General features: G+C 45.0%; 1 protein-coding gene across 1 annotated transcript in view; it reads left to right on the top strand.

Moving 5' to 3' along the window:
• The window catches only part of LOC137427469 (delta-type opioid receptor-like), a 50,860-nt gene extending 37,174 nt beyond the window's left edge, over positions 1 to 13,686 (top strand). The window contains exons 2-3 of the mRNA XM_068116994.2: positions 9,882 to 10,237; positions 12,588 to 13,686. Coding sequence (XP_067973095.2) covers positions 9,882 to 10,237; positions 12,588 to 13,114 — 883 coding nt within the window. The 3' untranslated portion in view covers positions 13,115 to 13,686. The remainder of the gene's footprint in view (positions 1 to 9,881; positions 10,238 to 12,587) is intronic.
• Positions 13,687 to 14,741: the final 1,055 nt, after the last annotated feature.

Genomic DNA, 14,741 nt, shown 5'->3' with positions numbered 1-14,741 from the left:
GAAGAAGAATCTTCGTCGCTTCTTCCGACCTCGTGTCTTTCTTCTTCCGTTTCCGGTCTCTTTTTCCAGAAGGGCTCCTGACCCTCCAACCACAACAACCCTTAATCGACTACACATTGATAAGCACAGACCTGAATAGTAATTCACATACATTCCCCTAAATATGTAACACTCCCCCCCTTCAAGAAAGAAAGTTTGAACCCAGCGAAAACTTTCTTTGCCGGCCAACTTGGATAAACAAACCAGATAACTCAACCCCCCCCACATTATCAGTTCCCCCCGGGCACAGTTATCACTTTAAAATAAAGCAACAAAATTTCACCACAACCCCCAGAGATTTTCAAAGGTAATTCACTCTGGACAAAGCACCAGCAACGACATTGTCCCTGCCCTTTACATGTTCAATTTCCCGTTGGACTCCTGCCAAGCCAAACTCCATCTCATGACCCTCTGACTTTGACTGTCAGTTTCTTGTGAATGAAGGTTAAGGGGTTGATCAAAGATCCAAAGTTAAGCAACTCGATAGCACTTTTTCCGGGAGGCCAAGCCGAGTATTCACTACATGGATGCCTTTAGGAACGTGGAGTTCACGGTTAGTCCGTGCAGGAAAGTTCTCTACATGGGCGCCTTGAGGAACGTGGAGTTCACGGTTAGTCCGTGCATGAAAGTTCACTACATGGACGCCTTTAGGACCGTGGCGTTCACGGTTAATCCGTGTAGGAATCTTGGCTCGGCGGCTCCGCCGCATTCAGTGCTTCAGCTTTTCAGAACTTCCCTAATAATTATGGTGGGACCGCTTGTCACTGTAGTCCCATGAATAGCGGTCTCCTTCTCGGCCACTACTTTGACAATCCTTCCTTCGGGAGCTGCCGTAACTCAGGGAGCCTCCATAATAATATTGATTGCGGCCACCACCAAAACTACCGCCCAGTTGTACTCTCCTGTAGACCTCTCGACGCCTACGAAATGCCTTCCCTACTGTTATGGTCCGACCCTCCAAATCCTTGCCATTCCAATTCTTCTCTGCCTCTCTGGCGTCTTTTGTGCTTGCAAACGTGACAAAGCCGAACCCTCTTGACTGTTGCGTTTCCCTGTCTCTTACCAACCGCACTTCCACCAGCGGCCCATATCTGTTGAAGACAGAGGTCAGAACTTCTTCCTCTGTTTTGAAGTTCAGTCCCCCTACAAATAACTTGGTACTTTTGTCGCCATCCCGAGCTGGTGTGGTGTTATTTTCCCTGCTGGGCTCTTTACCAACCCTCAGGTTACCATAAACTTGACCCCCGGCCAAATCATTCCCGATAACCACAGATACACCCTCTACAGGAAGTGTGGCTTGTAAACCGACGGTGACCGGTCCTGACACCAAATCGGACTCCAAATGGATGACATGAAGTGGAGCACTAACACCACCCCCGATCCCCTGTAAACGAACACTATCCCCCGTTGCCGTCTCCTCGGACCATGGCAAAATGCCTTCAAGCATTAAAGATTGATGTGCTCCTGTGTCCCTCAATATCCTAACCGGTCTCCGGTTAGTCGAGGCTCCATCCAGTGACACAAACCCCTCTGAAATAAATGGTTGGTAACCCTTTTGATGGCGATTTCTCACAATGGCCATTGCATTTGGAGTCGTAATAGTCGGACTCCGCTCTGGGTCTTCCCTTTTCATGCGGTAACAACTGGACATCAAGTGTCCAGGTTTCTTGCAAAAAGCGCAAGTAGGCCCGGAGGAAAAACTCGTGGTCTGCCTCGGGCCCCCCGAAATATAAGTTTGTCTTGGGCCCGCCTCCCTCTGATTTCGAACAGGTGGGGTATCCGCGTTGTCCCCATAATCCTCTCGAGGCCGCCGCCATGTATTGTCGTTCTCCGCACCTGCTGTTCCCCACCTCCCCTGCGGAGATCTAGGCGAGGAGTTAGGTTCGTGGACCCCTATTCGGTGGGTTAAGGCATAATCATCTGCCATGGTGGCTGCGTCCCACAACTTTGGTACTTTCTTTTCCTGCAGGTACACTTTGATGTCCTCGTGGACACACTGCTGAAATTCCTCCACCAGGATCAAGTCACGCAATGTTTCGAAGTCTTTCACGACTCCTTTTGACTCACACCACCGATCAAACATGTTTTCTTTCACTCTGGCAAACTCCACATGGGTCTCACTCTCCCTCTTCCTGGCATTCCTGAATTTTTGCCTGTAAGCTTCCGGAACCAACTCATAGGCTTTGAGGATGTGCTTCTTCAGTACCTCATAATCTGCACATTGGTCCATTGGTAGCGCCGAATAAATCTCTTGAGCTTTTCCCACCAGCACACTTTGCACTAGTATGGTCCAGGCCTCCTCCGGCCAGTTTAATTGTCGAGCCACTTTCTCAAAGTGTGGAAAAAATTTCGCGACTTCCTTTTCACTGAACGGTGGAACCAGCCTCACATGTCTGCCCACATCCCAGGTTTTCTGGTTAGGTGTCGACCCCGTCAGCAAGGGTGGTACCTCTCCCCGTTCTCTCATTAACTCCAGCTCCTTGAATTTAATTTCTTGCTGAAGCGCCATGTCACGTTCCTTCAATTCCCTTTCCACTTTTCTCTCCTCTGCTTCGAGTTCCCTTGCAGCTCTCCTCTCCTCTGCTTCTGCTTTCCTTTCCTCTGTTTTCATCCTTTCTAACCTTTCCTGGAGTTCTCGTTCCACTCTCCTTTCTTCTTCTGCTCTTTCCTTTTCTGCTTTCCTTTCTTCTTCTGCTAACCTTTCCTGGAGTTCTCGTTCCACTCTCCTTTCCTCTGCTTGTTTCTCTTCTCTCCTCTCTTCTGCTTTCCTTTCTTCTTCTTTTAACCTTTCCTGGAGTTCTCGTTCCACTCTCCTTTCCTCTGCTTGTTTCTCTTCTCTCCTCTCTTCTGCTTTCCTTTCTTCTTCTGCTCTTTCCTTTTCTGCTTTCCTTTCTTCTTCTGCTCTTTCCTTTTCTGCTTTCCTTTCTTCTTCTGCTCTTTCCTTTTCTGCTTTCCTTTCTTCTTCTTTGATCCGTTCCTGGCTCCGTAATTGTAACTCCAGTTTCCGGAGCTCAACGTCTTCTGGTTCTTCGGGTAGCCACTGCCAGGCTAACTCGTCCCATGTTCCTAATCCCACCATAGACTGTATCACCATGGTCTGCAACTCTGCCTTCCTCAAATTAGTTCGGACCTCCAAGTTAAAATGTTTGGCCAATTTCAAGAGGTCCGACTTTAGTAACGCTCGGAACTGTGCCTCACTCGGGGTTACCGCAAAGTTCTGTGCCACAAACGCCATGGTGCCTATCGTTAACACCTGTTAACCTTCACCCAAGACTTTACCCCACTTTCCCCAAAAATTTACCAATTAATACTTAATTAATAAATTTTAATTAATAAAAATATTATTTTATACAATTTTAGATCCCGGACGTAGACCCAATTGCGAATCCGCAAATCGTAATCCCGGACGAGCCCCCAATTCTGTTACGTGGTCCCCTCGGTGACTACCCGGTCTCGGTGACCCCCGGACCATGAGAGGAACTTCGCCAGACAGTGGTATTATATATGCGCTTTCGCAACGCAATCCCTAGGAATTCCACCCAAGAGAAAACTGATTTTCAATGATATATTTCAATGGTAATGATACCATACAATGTCAATGATACAATCAAGGATATATTCCCCGAGCAATCCACCCTCCACAATTCACACTCCAATCAATCCCCTAGATGATTAAGATGGCCATCTTACATACGTGTGTCCCCTTTTGTACTCACGACCCCCTTTGGTCTCTGTCCCTCACAATGTCTCTGGGCCCCTCCTGACCAAGATGATGGTCGGCTTCGCCGCACTCGGGCGGTTGAACGAACCCCGGGTGGACGTTTTCCCACCGGGCATGTATCGTACCGGGAACCAAGGTTGCAGCCCCCTCTTGGCCACGCAAAGCGGGTACTGTACAGCAGGCAAATTCCACATGCCGCTTGCAACGCGTGTTAGCCCCAACGTGCGACCCGTACGCGTCTTTGTAGACGGTGCCGCGAACGGTGCCAGACGCTGGGTCGGTGCACGGCCCCCACGGCAGCTTGACGTCTCCACCGGGCAGGTACCCGTCCCGGTAACTCCTCTCGCCAGACGGCTTGGGAACGCCGCTTTTCCACACGGCTCAATGTCGATCCCACCTCTCGTCGGAGCGGGGCGAGGAAGAAGAATCTTCGTCGCTTCTTCCGACCTCGTGTCTTTCTTCTTCCGTTTCCGGTCTCTTTTTCCAGAAGGGCTCCTGACCCTCCAACCACAACAACCCTTAATCGACTACACATTGATAAGCACAGACCTGAATAGTAATTCACATACATTCCCCTAAATATGTAACACTACACACTCCTCAACTACGGTTACATCACTTGTTGGCGAGTCATCAGCAACAACAGTAAACAGAAATGCGCACCACTGAGGCTCCCAAGCATGTACCACGTGCTGTCGTTGTCACTACCCCTTCACCACTCTCATCGTCATCTTTCCTCCCATCTCTATCTCCGTCACTCCTTCACCTCTCCTCTGTCCGCGTCACTCTCCCTCCTTCCTATCATCATCTACATAATAATAGCGTAAGGACTCGACTTTGTTATCCCTTTTACGCCGCACCCAGTGACCCGATGCCCACAGCACTAATGGATTTACGATCTACGAACCGCGCTCTTTGTTTATCACATACAGCCATACTCGAAAAATCTGAATTAGCCGACATTGGGGCCCAAAAGCATCCGATTAACTGCCGATACGACGCCATCTTACGACGCCATCGTATTGGCGTCTGCTGGGCGAAGGCATAGCAAGCCGTCCGCTGATTGGACAGGTGAAGGCGAAAGCAAGCCGTCCACTGAGTGGACAATCCAGAGCATGCATTTGTGCCGGTGTCGGCGATCGTTGTTCATATACGCACTCTTCATTCTCATCTTTCTTCCTAACTCTTACTCGGACAAGCAAATCCCCTATGCCATCCATAATGGTACACTCTATCCATACACCACATCCTCCCTTCCGTGGATGTTCCACGGGTTTCGGCTAGTACTAAAATACACCATTTGTGTCTGTCTGTCTGATAAATTTTTGACGCCAATACATTCCGTCCTTACTTATCCAATCTCAACCAAACTTGACAGGATGACCAAGGGTTACATAATGAATGTTGTAGCTCATTCATTTCCCCCCCCCCTCTCCAAGGGGGTTTTCTCCCCCAAGCGGGTTTTCCTTGCCATTGCCATCAATGGGTTGCGTGTTGAGGTGTATAGCCATATTAAGTTAGCTTTATCGTGGCGTTTTTCCAAAGAAGAAGATTTATCGTGCGGTTTTCCAAAGACGCTTTTAATAACAAAATTAATGATAATCGTAAATTATCAATGTTATGACAAAACAATATTAATACTAATAATGTCCCACTTCCCCGAGGCGTTTTTCCTCCAGTGATAACTGATAATGTGTATAAATGGCTTATAGTTGTAATGGCGTTTCCGTGTGAGCAGCAGCTTCTCCAGGAAGAAAAAATATTATGAACCACAAACACGTATGATTCGCTTTTTAAACAGTCGCTAATGCTCTTTATCTATCTATAATTCCAGTAATCTCTGTACGTTTGTACGTTTGTACGTTTGTCTGTCTGTGACCGCTGTTTCTCGACAACCACGGGTCCGATATACTTTTAACTTGCCAGGTATATTGCTGGGGACCCGAGGATGTGCCTTTTCAAGGTTTCATATTAATCGGACAATTACTTACCGAGCTATGTCCAAAAAACGATTCAACCAATCAGAGAGCAGCGAACGATCGCGTGTGCCGGCGTTGCGAATGGACCAAACCATTCCATGTAAATAGAGGGGGGGGGGGTTCTGTGGTCGTTGCGAATGGACGAAACCATTTCATGTAAATAGAGGGGGGGGGATTGTCACTGTACTCGCAAGCCGTTCGCCGTTCGCTTTGGCGTTGCGAATGGACCAAACCATTTCATGTAAATAGAGGGGGGGGGGATATAATTTTAGATAGATATATAGTACGGGCATATATATAGTACGGGCATGCCCTAGTCTATCTATAATTCCAGTAATCTCTGTACGTTTGTACGTTTGTACGTTTGTCTGTCTGTGACCGCTGTTTCTCGACAACCACGGGTCCGATATACTTTTAACTTGCCAGGTATATTGCTGGGGACCCGAGGATGTGCCTTTTCAAGGTTTCATATTAATCGGACAATTACTTACCGAGCTATGTACAAAAAACGATTCAACCAATCAGAGAGCAGCGAACGATCGCGTGTGCCGGCGTTGCGAATGGACCAAACCATTCCATGTAAATAGAGGGGGGGGGTTCTGTGGTCGTTGCGAATGGACGAAACCATTTCATGTAAATAGAGGGGGGGGGGATTGTCACTGTACTTGCAAGCCGTTCGCCGTTCGCTTTGGCGTTGCGAATGGACCAAACCATTTCATGTAAATAGAGGGGGGGGATATAATTTTAGATAGATATATAGTACGGGCATATATATAGTACGGGCATGCCCTAGTAACACTAAATGAAGAAATTTGGAGGAATCCCGACATCCGTGAAGTAAGGTTTACTTACAGAACTGAGCGAAGATCTACTGTACTCTATATAACCCACAAATGTTGGGTTAATAACATGGCCCTTCCTGCCGTTACCATGGCATTTTTCGTAGCGAACTTTTGAAACTCGCTCCTGCTGTTTCATACGAAACTGAAAGGTAGAAGCTCGGATTGTGCTCATTTACCAAGCAGCTAGCTAGCGCTTGCCAAGCCAGCCGTTCCTTAACGGTTTTGAATGGAGTGTTTGCTCAAATGCTTAAACCACTTGGCGATCTCTTCACAATGAACTTGCTAAATGAACACACACCCAATGTACTTGAGACCAGACCATAGATCGACTGTAATGTATATATACACAAAGAATTAAGTTAAGCACCCCCCCCGTTTTTTTACAACCTCGCACATTACAAGTTTGTTGTCGTCAAAACAGTGTAATATACCCATGATATTGCTATATTTTCTGGAGAAGTGATATTATGGTCACATAAAAACATAACAATCATGCCGTTTTCAATATTTTATTCTGAATAATTTAAGGTGAAATTTTTTGGGAATTTTAGGCATATTTTCACCTCAATATAAGTATGGAGCTATAGGTCCATCACGGACAGTGTGGATGACGTTTATGTTTTCTAACGTACAGTCATTGTTCTGAGAAGACCTCTAGCGATCTTTGCGTCAATAACGTCAATAACGTCAATAACGTCAATAACTAATGTCATACCAATCATTATTTGATCTCACATACCTTAGAATATATGCCAATGTATACATATACACAAAGAATATATATTAGGGGGTGCTTACCTTAATTCGTTGTGTAGGGGTGCTTAACTTAATTCTTTGTGTATAGGGGAAAGTGGTACAAAATGGACCCCTTGGGTCATATGGACCCCTTGGTATATTCCACCAGCAGCTGCTGCCATCTTGTGGCTGTTCATGTTAAAACATTCCTTTGTGGATTAGCAGAAAGTAACAACATGGTGGCCATCCCTATCCAGTCTTGAACTCGAGCTGAACCATCCAACATTTTGACACCTACTAGGATCTATCGGTAGGTATGTGAGAAAATTGTGTTTGTGGTGACAGAGTGACTCATATTTCCTAGTGTTACTGCATGCTTTTAGAGTATAAGTCAGTCACTAAAATTGACCTTTGAAACATTCTGCCCAGTACATGTGGTTTCCAATGATGTCAGGTTTTCATGGAGGTCGTTCATGGGGCAAAACGGTCCATTTCCCTGGGGTAAAATGGCCCGTGGGGTACCATTTTACCCTTTAGTGGGCCATTTTACCCCATACATGTTTCTTATTTTTGTTACAAATATGTAGGCCTATGTATACATGTAGGCCTACCCTATATGTATGTATGTATGTATGTCTGTATGTATGCATGCTTGCATGCTGGCTGGCTGGCTGGCTGCATGCATGCATGCATGTAACTTATACATATCTACTTATACCATGTCATTTTATGCACTGAAATATAAGTTCATCTATTGGGCAGGGTGCTTCATGATTGTTGTCTGCTTTAGTTAGTGCTGTTCTCACCAAGTCGGGTAATGAGGGTTAGGAATAAGGGATTATGGGTCATCAAAATGGTCACTGTTTGAATTTTGATTTTCTGTGGAAGTAAGATAGAAACATTGGACCTTACTCTCACAAAGGGGCAGGGTGATTATAATAAATCTGAGAGGGCACCCGTGTACAATTGCCTAGTTGGAACAATGCATGAGTATTTATACACACATTTGTGTATTTGCAGGTGAAGATGCCCCGCAATTATGTACGGAAATCAACCAGGCAGTCTTGGACTGTGGAGGCAATGGAGGCAGCCCTTCAAGCAATAGAGAATGGTGACATGGGGTATAAAAAGGCTGCGAAAGAATTTGGAGTCCCCAAAACCACACTTAAACGACGCCACAAGGGTGGGAACAAGACTGCTAGTGCTAAGGGCTCATCAAAAACTCTTGGTCGTTACAAGATGGTCTTCTCCACAGAAATGGAAACAGCACTAGTGCAGTATATATTGAGTATGGAGCAGATGATGTTTGGGATGACCACAGTGGAGGTCCGTCGATTGGCGTACCAGATGGCAGAACAGAATCACCTCCAGCATCCTTTCAAGAATGCAATCGCTGGAAAAGATTGGTTGCGAGGCTTTTTTTCACGACATCAAGACCTTTCCATCCGTCAGCCTGAAGCGACATCTGCTGTGAGAGGCCCTGAAAATGCTGTGAGACCTGTTGGTGCTCCTGCACCTGATGCTAATGCTGTGAGAGGCCCCGAAAATACTGTGAGACCCATTGGTAACACTCAAAGACATGCTGCTGTTCCAAGACCTGCTGTTGCAAGCACCAGTAGGGAGTTCATTTCACCCTTTCAAATCAGTCCCCCACCTAAGGCTACTCCTGCTAAGGGTAGGCCTACAACACGTCAATCAAAAAGGTCAATGTCAGAGCATTTAACATCAAGCCCATACAAGAAACGACTTGCTGATGCAGCTGAAGAAAAGAAAAGACAGGAAGCACAGAAGGCAGAGAAGGCAAAGCAGAGAGCTGAAAAAAAACCTCAGAAGCAAAAGAAAGTTGCAGAAAAGCCAAAAAAGAAGATAGTGAAGGGTAAACGGGCTATATTTACGGCACCAGAAGAATCTAGCGAGTCTGAGGATGATGATGGAACAATGTGCTTATTCTGCCGGGAAAGTTATAGTGTGATAGGAGAAGGATGGATAAAGTGCACAGTCTGTCGTCTTTGGGCCCATGATGGTTGTGCAGGTGTGGATGAAGAAGATGTGAATTTCATCTGTGACTTTTGTGCCTAATTATGTGCATAATCTCACCTTGTAGTCTGTAATTTTTCACAATAAATATTATTTCAGGTTCAAAGTGTTTTGATTGGTGACTCTGAGGGTAATTATTATGTTTTTCAATGGGGTGACCATATTGCCCCACGGGTGGACCATATTGCCCCATATGTGGGGGCCATTTTGCCCAACGTGGTGTACAAAATGGCCCACTTAGCACATTTTTGGTCTTTGGTTCTCACCAGTGAATGGTTGATTTGATTCTAATACCAAGTAATTTGTGTATTTATAATGGAATAATGATTGTAAAGACACTGTCTGATTTCAGATATACTGCATCATTTTGGATAAAATTTCAAAGAAAGCTTAAGTGTGCCATTTTGCCCCACCTTCCCCTATATACCCCAAAGAGGAATGACCCTTCCTGCCCCTCCCAGAGTCTGCGGGTGTACTAGTTGTTCAAATTGACAAATCTCCCCCCTCCCCACCCTCTTCCTTCTCCAGGTACACAAAGATGAAAACAGCAACCAACATCTATATCCTCAACCTTGCCTTGGCCGACGCGCTGGCCACCAGTACATTACCTTTTCAAGGGGCTGTAACCATGATTGGAAGTTGGCCCTTCGGTCTGGGCCTATGCAAGATCATTCTCGGTATCGATTACTACAACATGTTCACAAGCATATTCACACTGACGACCATGAGCATCGATCGATACATCGCCGTGTGCCACCCGGTACGAGCTCTGGGTTTCCGCACGCCCCGGAACGCCAAGCTCGTCAACATTTACATCTGGCTCATATCCTCGGCCATCGGATTGCCGGTCATGATCATTGCGGTCACCAGGTGCAAAAAAAACGGTGTGTGCCATCCAATTCCAGGTGTTTAACGAGTAGATCTTGTGCCAAGATGAAAACATTGGTCGTTTGTGTTTGGATAGGTTTAAAAAGTTATCGCTCAAATTGCAGTGAAATGGAATAAGTCCAGTACGGTAAACTTATACATATACAATGTGAACACAACCAAGGGCACAATATTGTCTATTGATGTTATAAAACGAATCTTTATCTACTTAGATGGGAGAACATTAAACGTTGTACCTAATAATTAGATATTATTTTCCTTCCCCTCATCCCTTTGTAGAAGGCGAGGCCCAATGGTACCAAGCTTCTGCTGTACCTTGAACACGATACACCTCTACTCCTCCATCTTCAACCATCTCCACCACCTCAACCCCTCTCCCTCTCCTCCCCCCCCCCCCCCCCCTCATTGATCCCACATTCAAACTACGTGGCTGTACCCCGCTTCTGAACCGCTGCCCGCCTGGCAGCACCAGTACAATCTTAAATAATTTGGGACGTTCAAGTCATCAATCAACAGCATTGCCCAAGCAGATCTGCTGGACCAACTCCATTACTCATCAAACCCTAAACTGTGCACCTGGATAATAATTAGATGTTTAGAACAAATAAGAAAATTTCATTGAGTGGGTATTTTACTCCAGGTGAGAGACAAACGTACACGGCTTCATCTGGTCTACATGCTCAAAGCATCGTGAGAATAGTTGGAATCAATTAACGGAAATAAAGTTTTGAAATTCTTCTTCAACAAGAGCGACCAAATAATTATTTCAGAAAATCAATTGCACATTCAAGAAAACGTTCACCTGTGAACTCCATGTGAGGTAGGTGTCATTTGTTCGGATGGAACGGATTGAGTAATAAATAGCCCCGAGTGGGCTGACAATCATCGCTTGATCGAGCAGAAGGGCTGTATCGGGTTTCAGAGCAATCGGTTGGTAAATAAGGGACGAGGAGGGATCCAAAGTTTCAGGGGATCTGAAGTTTCAGGTGACATGGGGGCCGTTCAAAAATTACGTAACACTCAGGGGGGACGGAGGGGAGAGTGAGAGCAGTGCATATATATATATATATATATATATATATATATATATATATATATATATATATATATATATATATATATATATATTTAAAGAGAGAGGGGGAGAGAAAGAGTCTGGTCAACTTAAGTATGGCGTCGTGATACCCGCCATTTTGTTACTCCACCAGCCATCAGCACACTGCAATCGTACCGAAGAAGACACGAATTAAGAACTAATTTTTGTTAGTCAGGCCAGTTGTCCAACCAATGGGTGGGAAGGATTGTTACAGGAACACGGACACACGAACAAGCGTATTATTAAATAGGATGCACATAAGCAGTTGGTATGTTTATGCTTCATGTATACAACCCGGGTTATTATCCCCACGCTTTTTGGAAAAAATGGGAGGGACATTGTAATCGCCTCCGTCTGTCTGTCTGTCCATCCATCTGTCCGTTTCTAACACTATCTCCGCCTAAACGGTAGGGCAGGAATTCACCAAATGTGGTAGTTAGAATCAGCACAAGGCACAAAGGTGCAAGAGCAGCATCATTCTGGCCCCGCCCCCTGAGGCAGGGTCAAAAGGTCAAATACTGTCCCAAAAAATGCAATTACGAGCACATTTCGAAACATTTCTTCATGAAACTTTGTATAAGTATCAACATTGGGGACGCATGAAATATGTAATGATGTTTTTTGATCATGCCCCCAGGGGGTGTGGACTCAAGGTCACAGGGGTCAAAATAGAAAAATAACTCAAAATTTGATATGGGGTCATTCCTGGTGGAACCTTTTGCCATCTTTCAACTTTGGTTTTGGTGGGAAGCATGGGGATTTACAGTATGGTGCGCCATCGACTTCGCTCTAGTTTTCATTATTTCCGGGAGCGATCGCGGCAGTGGTCTGTGGCCTATACACCGCCCAAAGAAGGGAAGGAGTAAATTTTATCATAAACAAAAGTTTTTTCCAACGTAATTTCGGTTTTAGCCAGAGTTTTCAAGGCTGATTGGTGTGAAAATATAGTAAGGCCGCCCGTCGTAAGCATTAGGCATGTTTTTGCTTCATGTATGTAATCCAGGTTGCAGTGGTCTATTGCCTATACACCGCCCAAATAAAGGGAAGTGCAATTTTTGTGATAAATGAAGGTTTTTTGTGTGTGTAATTTCGATTTTAGCCTACGTTTTCAAGGCTTAATCGTGTAAAAGTACAGACGGATTGCCCGTCACATTAACGTGCTTTTCCGCGAGTCTATTGTATTACTCGCATACTATGTACTTTGATTCGATAATAGTTGGGAAGTAAAAGAATGCTGTTTTTACCCCCAGGAAAAATCGAATGCATCATGAATTTCCCTGAGCCACAATGGTATGGGTCCAACCTACTCAAAATCTGCGTGTTCGTGTTTGCCTACGTCATGCCAATGTGCATCATCACAGTTTGCTACGGCCTCATGGTCTTGCGCCTCCGCCGCGTGCGGCTCCTTTCTGGTTCCAAAGAGAAGGACCGAAACCTACGAAGAATCACCCGTATGGTTCTCGTAATCGTGGCCGTTTTCGTGGTGTGTTGGACGCCCATCCACATCTTCGTCATCATCCGTGCCCTCGTCGCCGTTCCGTCGAACGTCGCGACTCAAGTTTTGTGGCATATCTGCATCGTGCTGGGCTACACCAACAGTTGTCTCAATCCCGTTCTCTATGCTTTCCTGGACGAGAACTTCAAGCGCTGCTATCGGGAATTTTGTGTGATTTCCCCGACTCGTCAGAACAGCTTCAACTTGGGCACAAACGTCCAAAGCCTGGTGAAGGAGACCTCAACAGTTCGTACGGCGGACAAGACTCCAGAGCAGCTGTGAAGGCCCACATTTAGAAATTTGTTAATGATCGTTTTTTGTCTTGTGTTAATCATTGTGGTTATTGTCTTTGTGGTGAAAAGAAATGTCCGCATGAGGGTGAATATGGGGGCCATTTCTCATCTATATATGGGGGGGGGGGGGGGGCATTTCTCATCTATATATGGGAGGGCCATTTCTCATCGAAATATGGGAGGGCCATGAATCAATGATAGATGATCTCCATTGAGAATGTGCAAACTTGGGACAAACCATAACATGCGGTGCTTCACGTAGAGAATTTCCTCGATGTCACAAACCCAAAGCACGTCCACAATCTGTTGCATCAACCACACCGAATAAATACGAGATGGACTTAGAAAACTCCTTGATAAAGAAATGTTAAAATTGTTTGTTTAATTTGCTCTGGCTTTTAACTTTGTAGTTGTGATGGCATGTTTTGGTGTACAGTAACCTGGATTTTCTTTACATGTAAAGTAACCTTCTGACGTATCGACCTCGGCCACCGCAGGTGGTGCATCCGTCCCCCGAAGAGTGTCACAGCAGAGAATAAATAAAGAAACTGATGTGCCCTTAGTGTTGTTTTAATGGTGAAACGAAATACCACAGGAGACAGAAGGGTAACTTTATAAGGAAAATTGATTAATCCCTGCTGTATATCTTAAGCACAATAATACAAATTAAATGTAACAATTAATGACTTTCTGAAGAATCATCAAATTAAATATGTACAAACATCACAGCCAACTCGTATTGTCCTACCTAAGGTCATGCAATCTAAGGTGACCTGCCACCTAAGGTGACCTGCCAACGGTGTCTCATGTGCCAATGCAGCTATAAGCTAACTCGGGACTCTTGATGTGGTACCTTTTCTCAAGCAAGCCGTTTGTACAGTAAACCCCAGTAGTGTAGCAGCATAGCAAACCTGTTGTGCATTTTGTGATACAAGCACCAAATTTGGCACAAATGTACATTAATATGTTGCGAACATTTTCAGATATTGGGCCACTTGAAATTCCGTAATTTTTTTTTTCAAATTTTTTCAAATTTCGTAATTTCAAATTTTTCGGGTGACACCGTCACAATTTCGGTCTTCGAGGCCAGCCGATATAGTGGGGCGGCTTAGCCCAAATATTCAAAAGAATTGTGCATTTTGTGATACAAGCACCATATTTGGCACAAATGTACATTAATATGTTGCGAACATTGTGTGGTCAGCAATGAAGACGAGAGTCTGAATTACATGTATGCAAAAGACCTTGTGAACCAGTGAAGCAAATACACGGGTAAGCATGAATTAAATCTAGGGCATGATATAATTTCCATGATGTTTACCTCTACACTCAATGGTGGAAGGAGGTAATGTTTTGATCCCAGCTTGTCTGTATGTCTGTTTGTCTGTTAGTCCACAAAATTCCAGACAAAGCTTGTAGTAGTGGTAGTTGTAGTGGTAGTGGTGATAACAGAAATTATTATATAGAACTGAACTTATATTATTATTATATGCAGAAAATAACTTCATTTCTATATGCCCTGCAGTGGACAGGTTAATTGGTTTATGCACTGAAGGGGTCACCCTGGTGTGCACTGCTGTGTTCTGCCTCACTGAGTTGTTCAGGTATGATGTACT

The sequence above is a fragment of the Myxine glutinosa genome, chromosome 5 (genome assembly GCF_964187855.1).
Source record: "Myxine glutinosa chromosome 5, kmMyxGlut1.1, whole genome shotgun sequence".
Taxonomy (NCBI): Eukaryota; Metazoa; Chordata; class Myxini; order Myxiniformes; family Myxinidae; genus Myxine; species Myxine glutinosa.
This window is presented reverse-complemented; position numbering and strand designations above follow the sequence as displayed.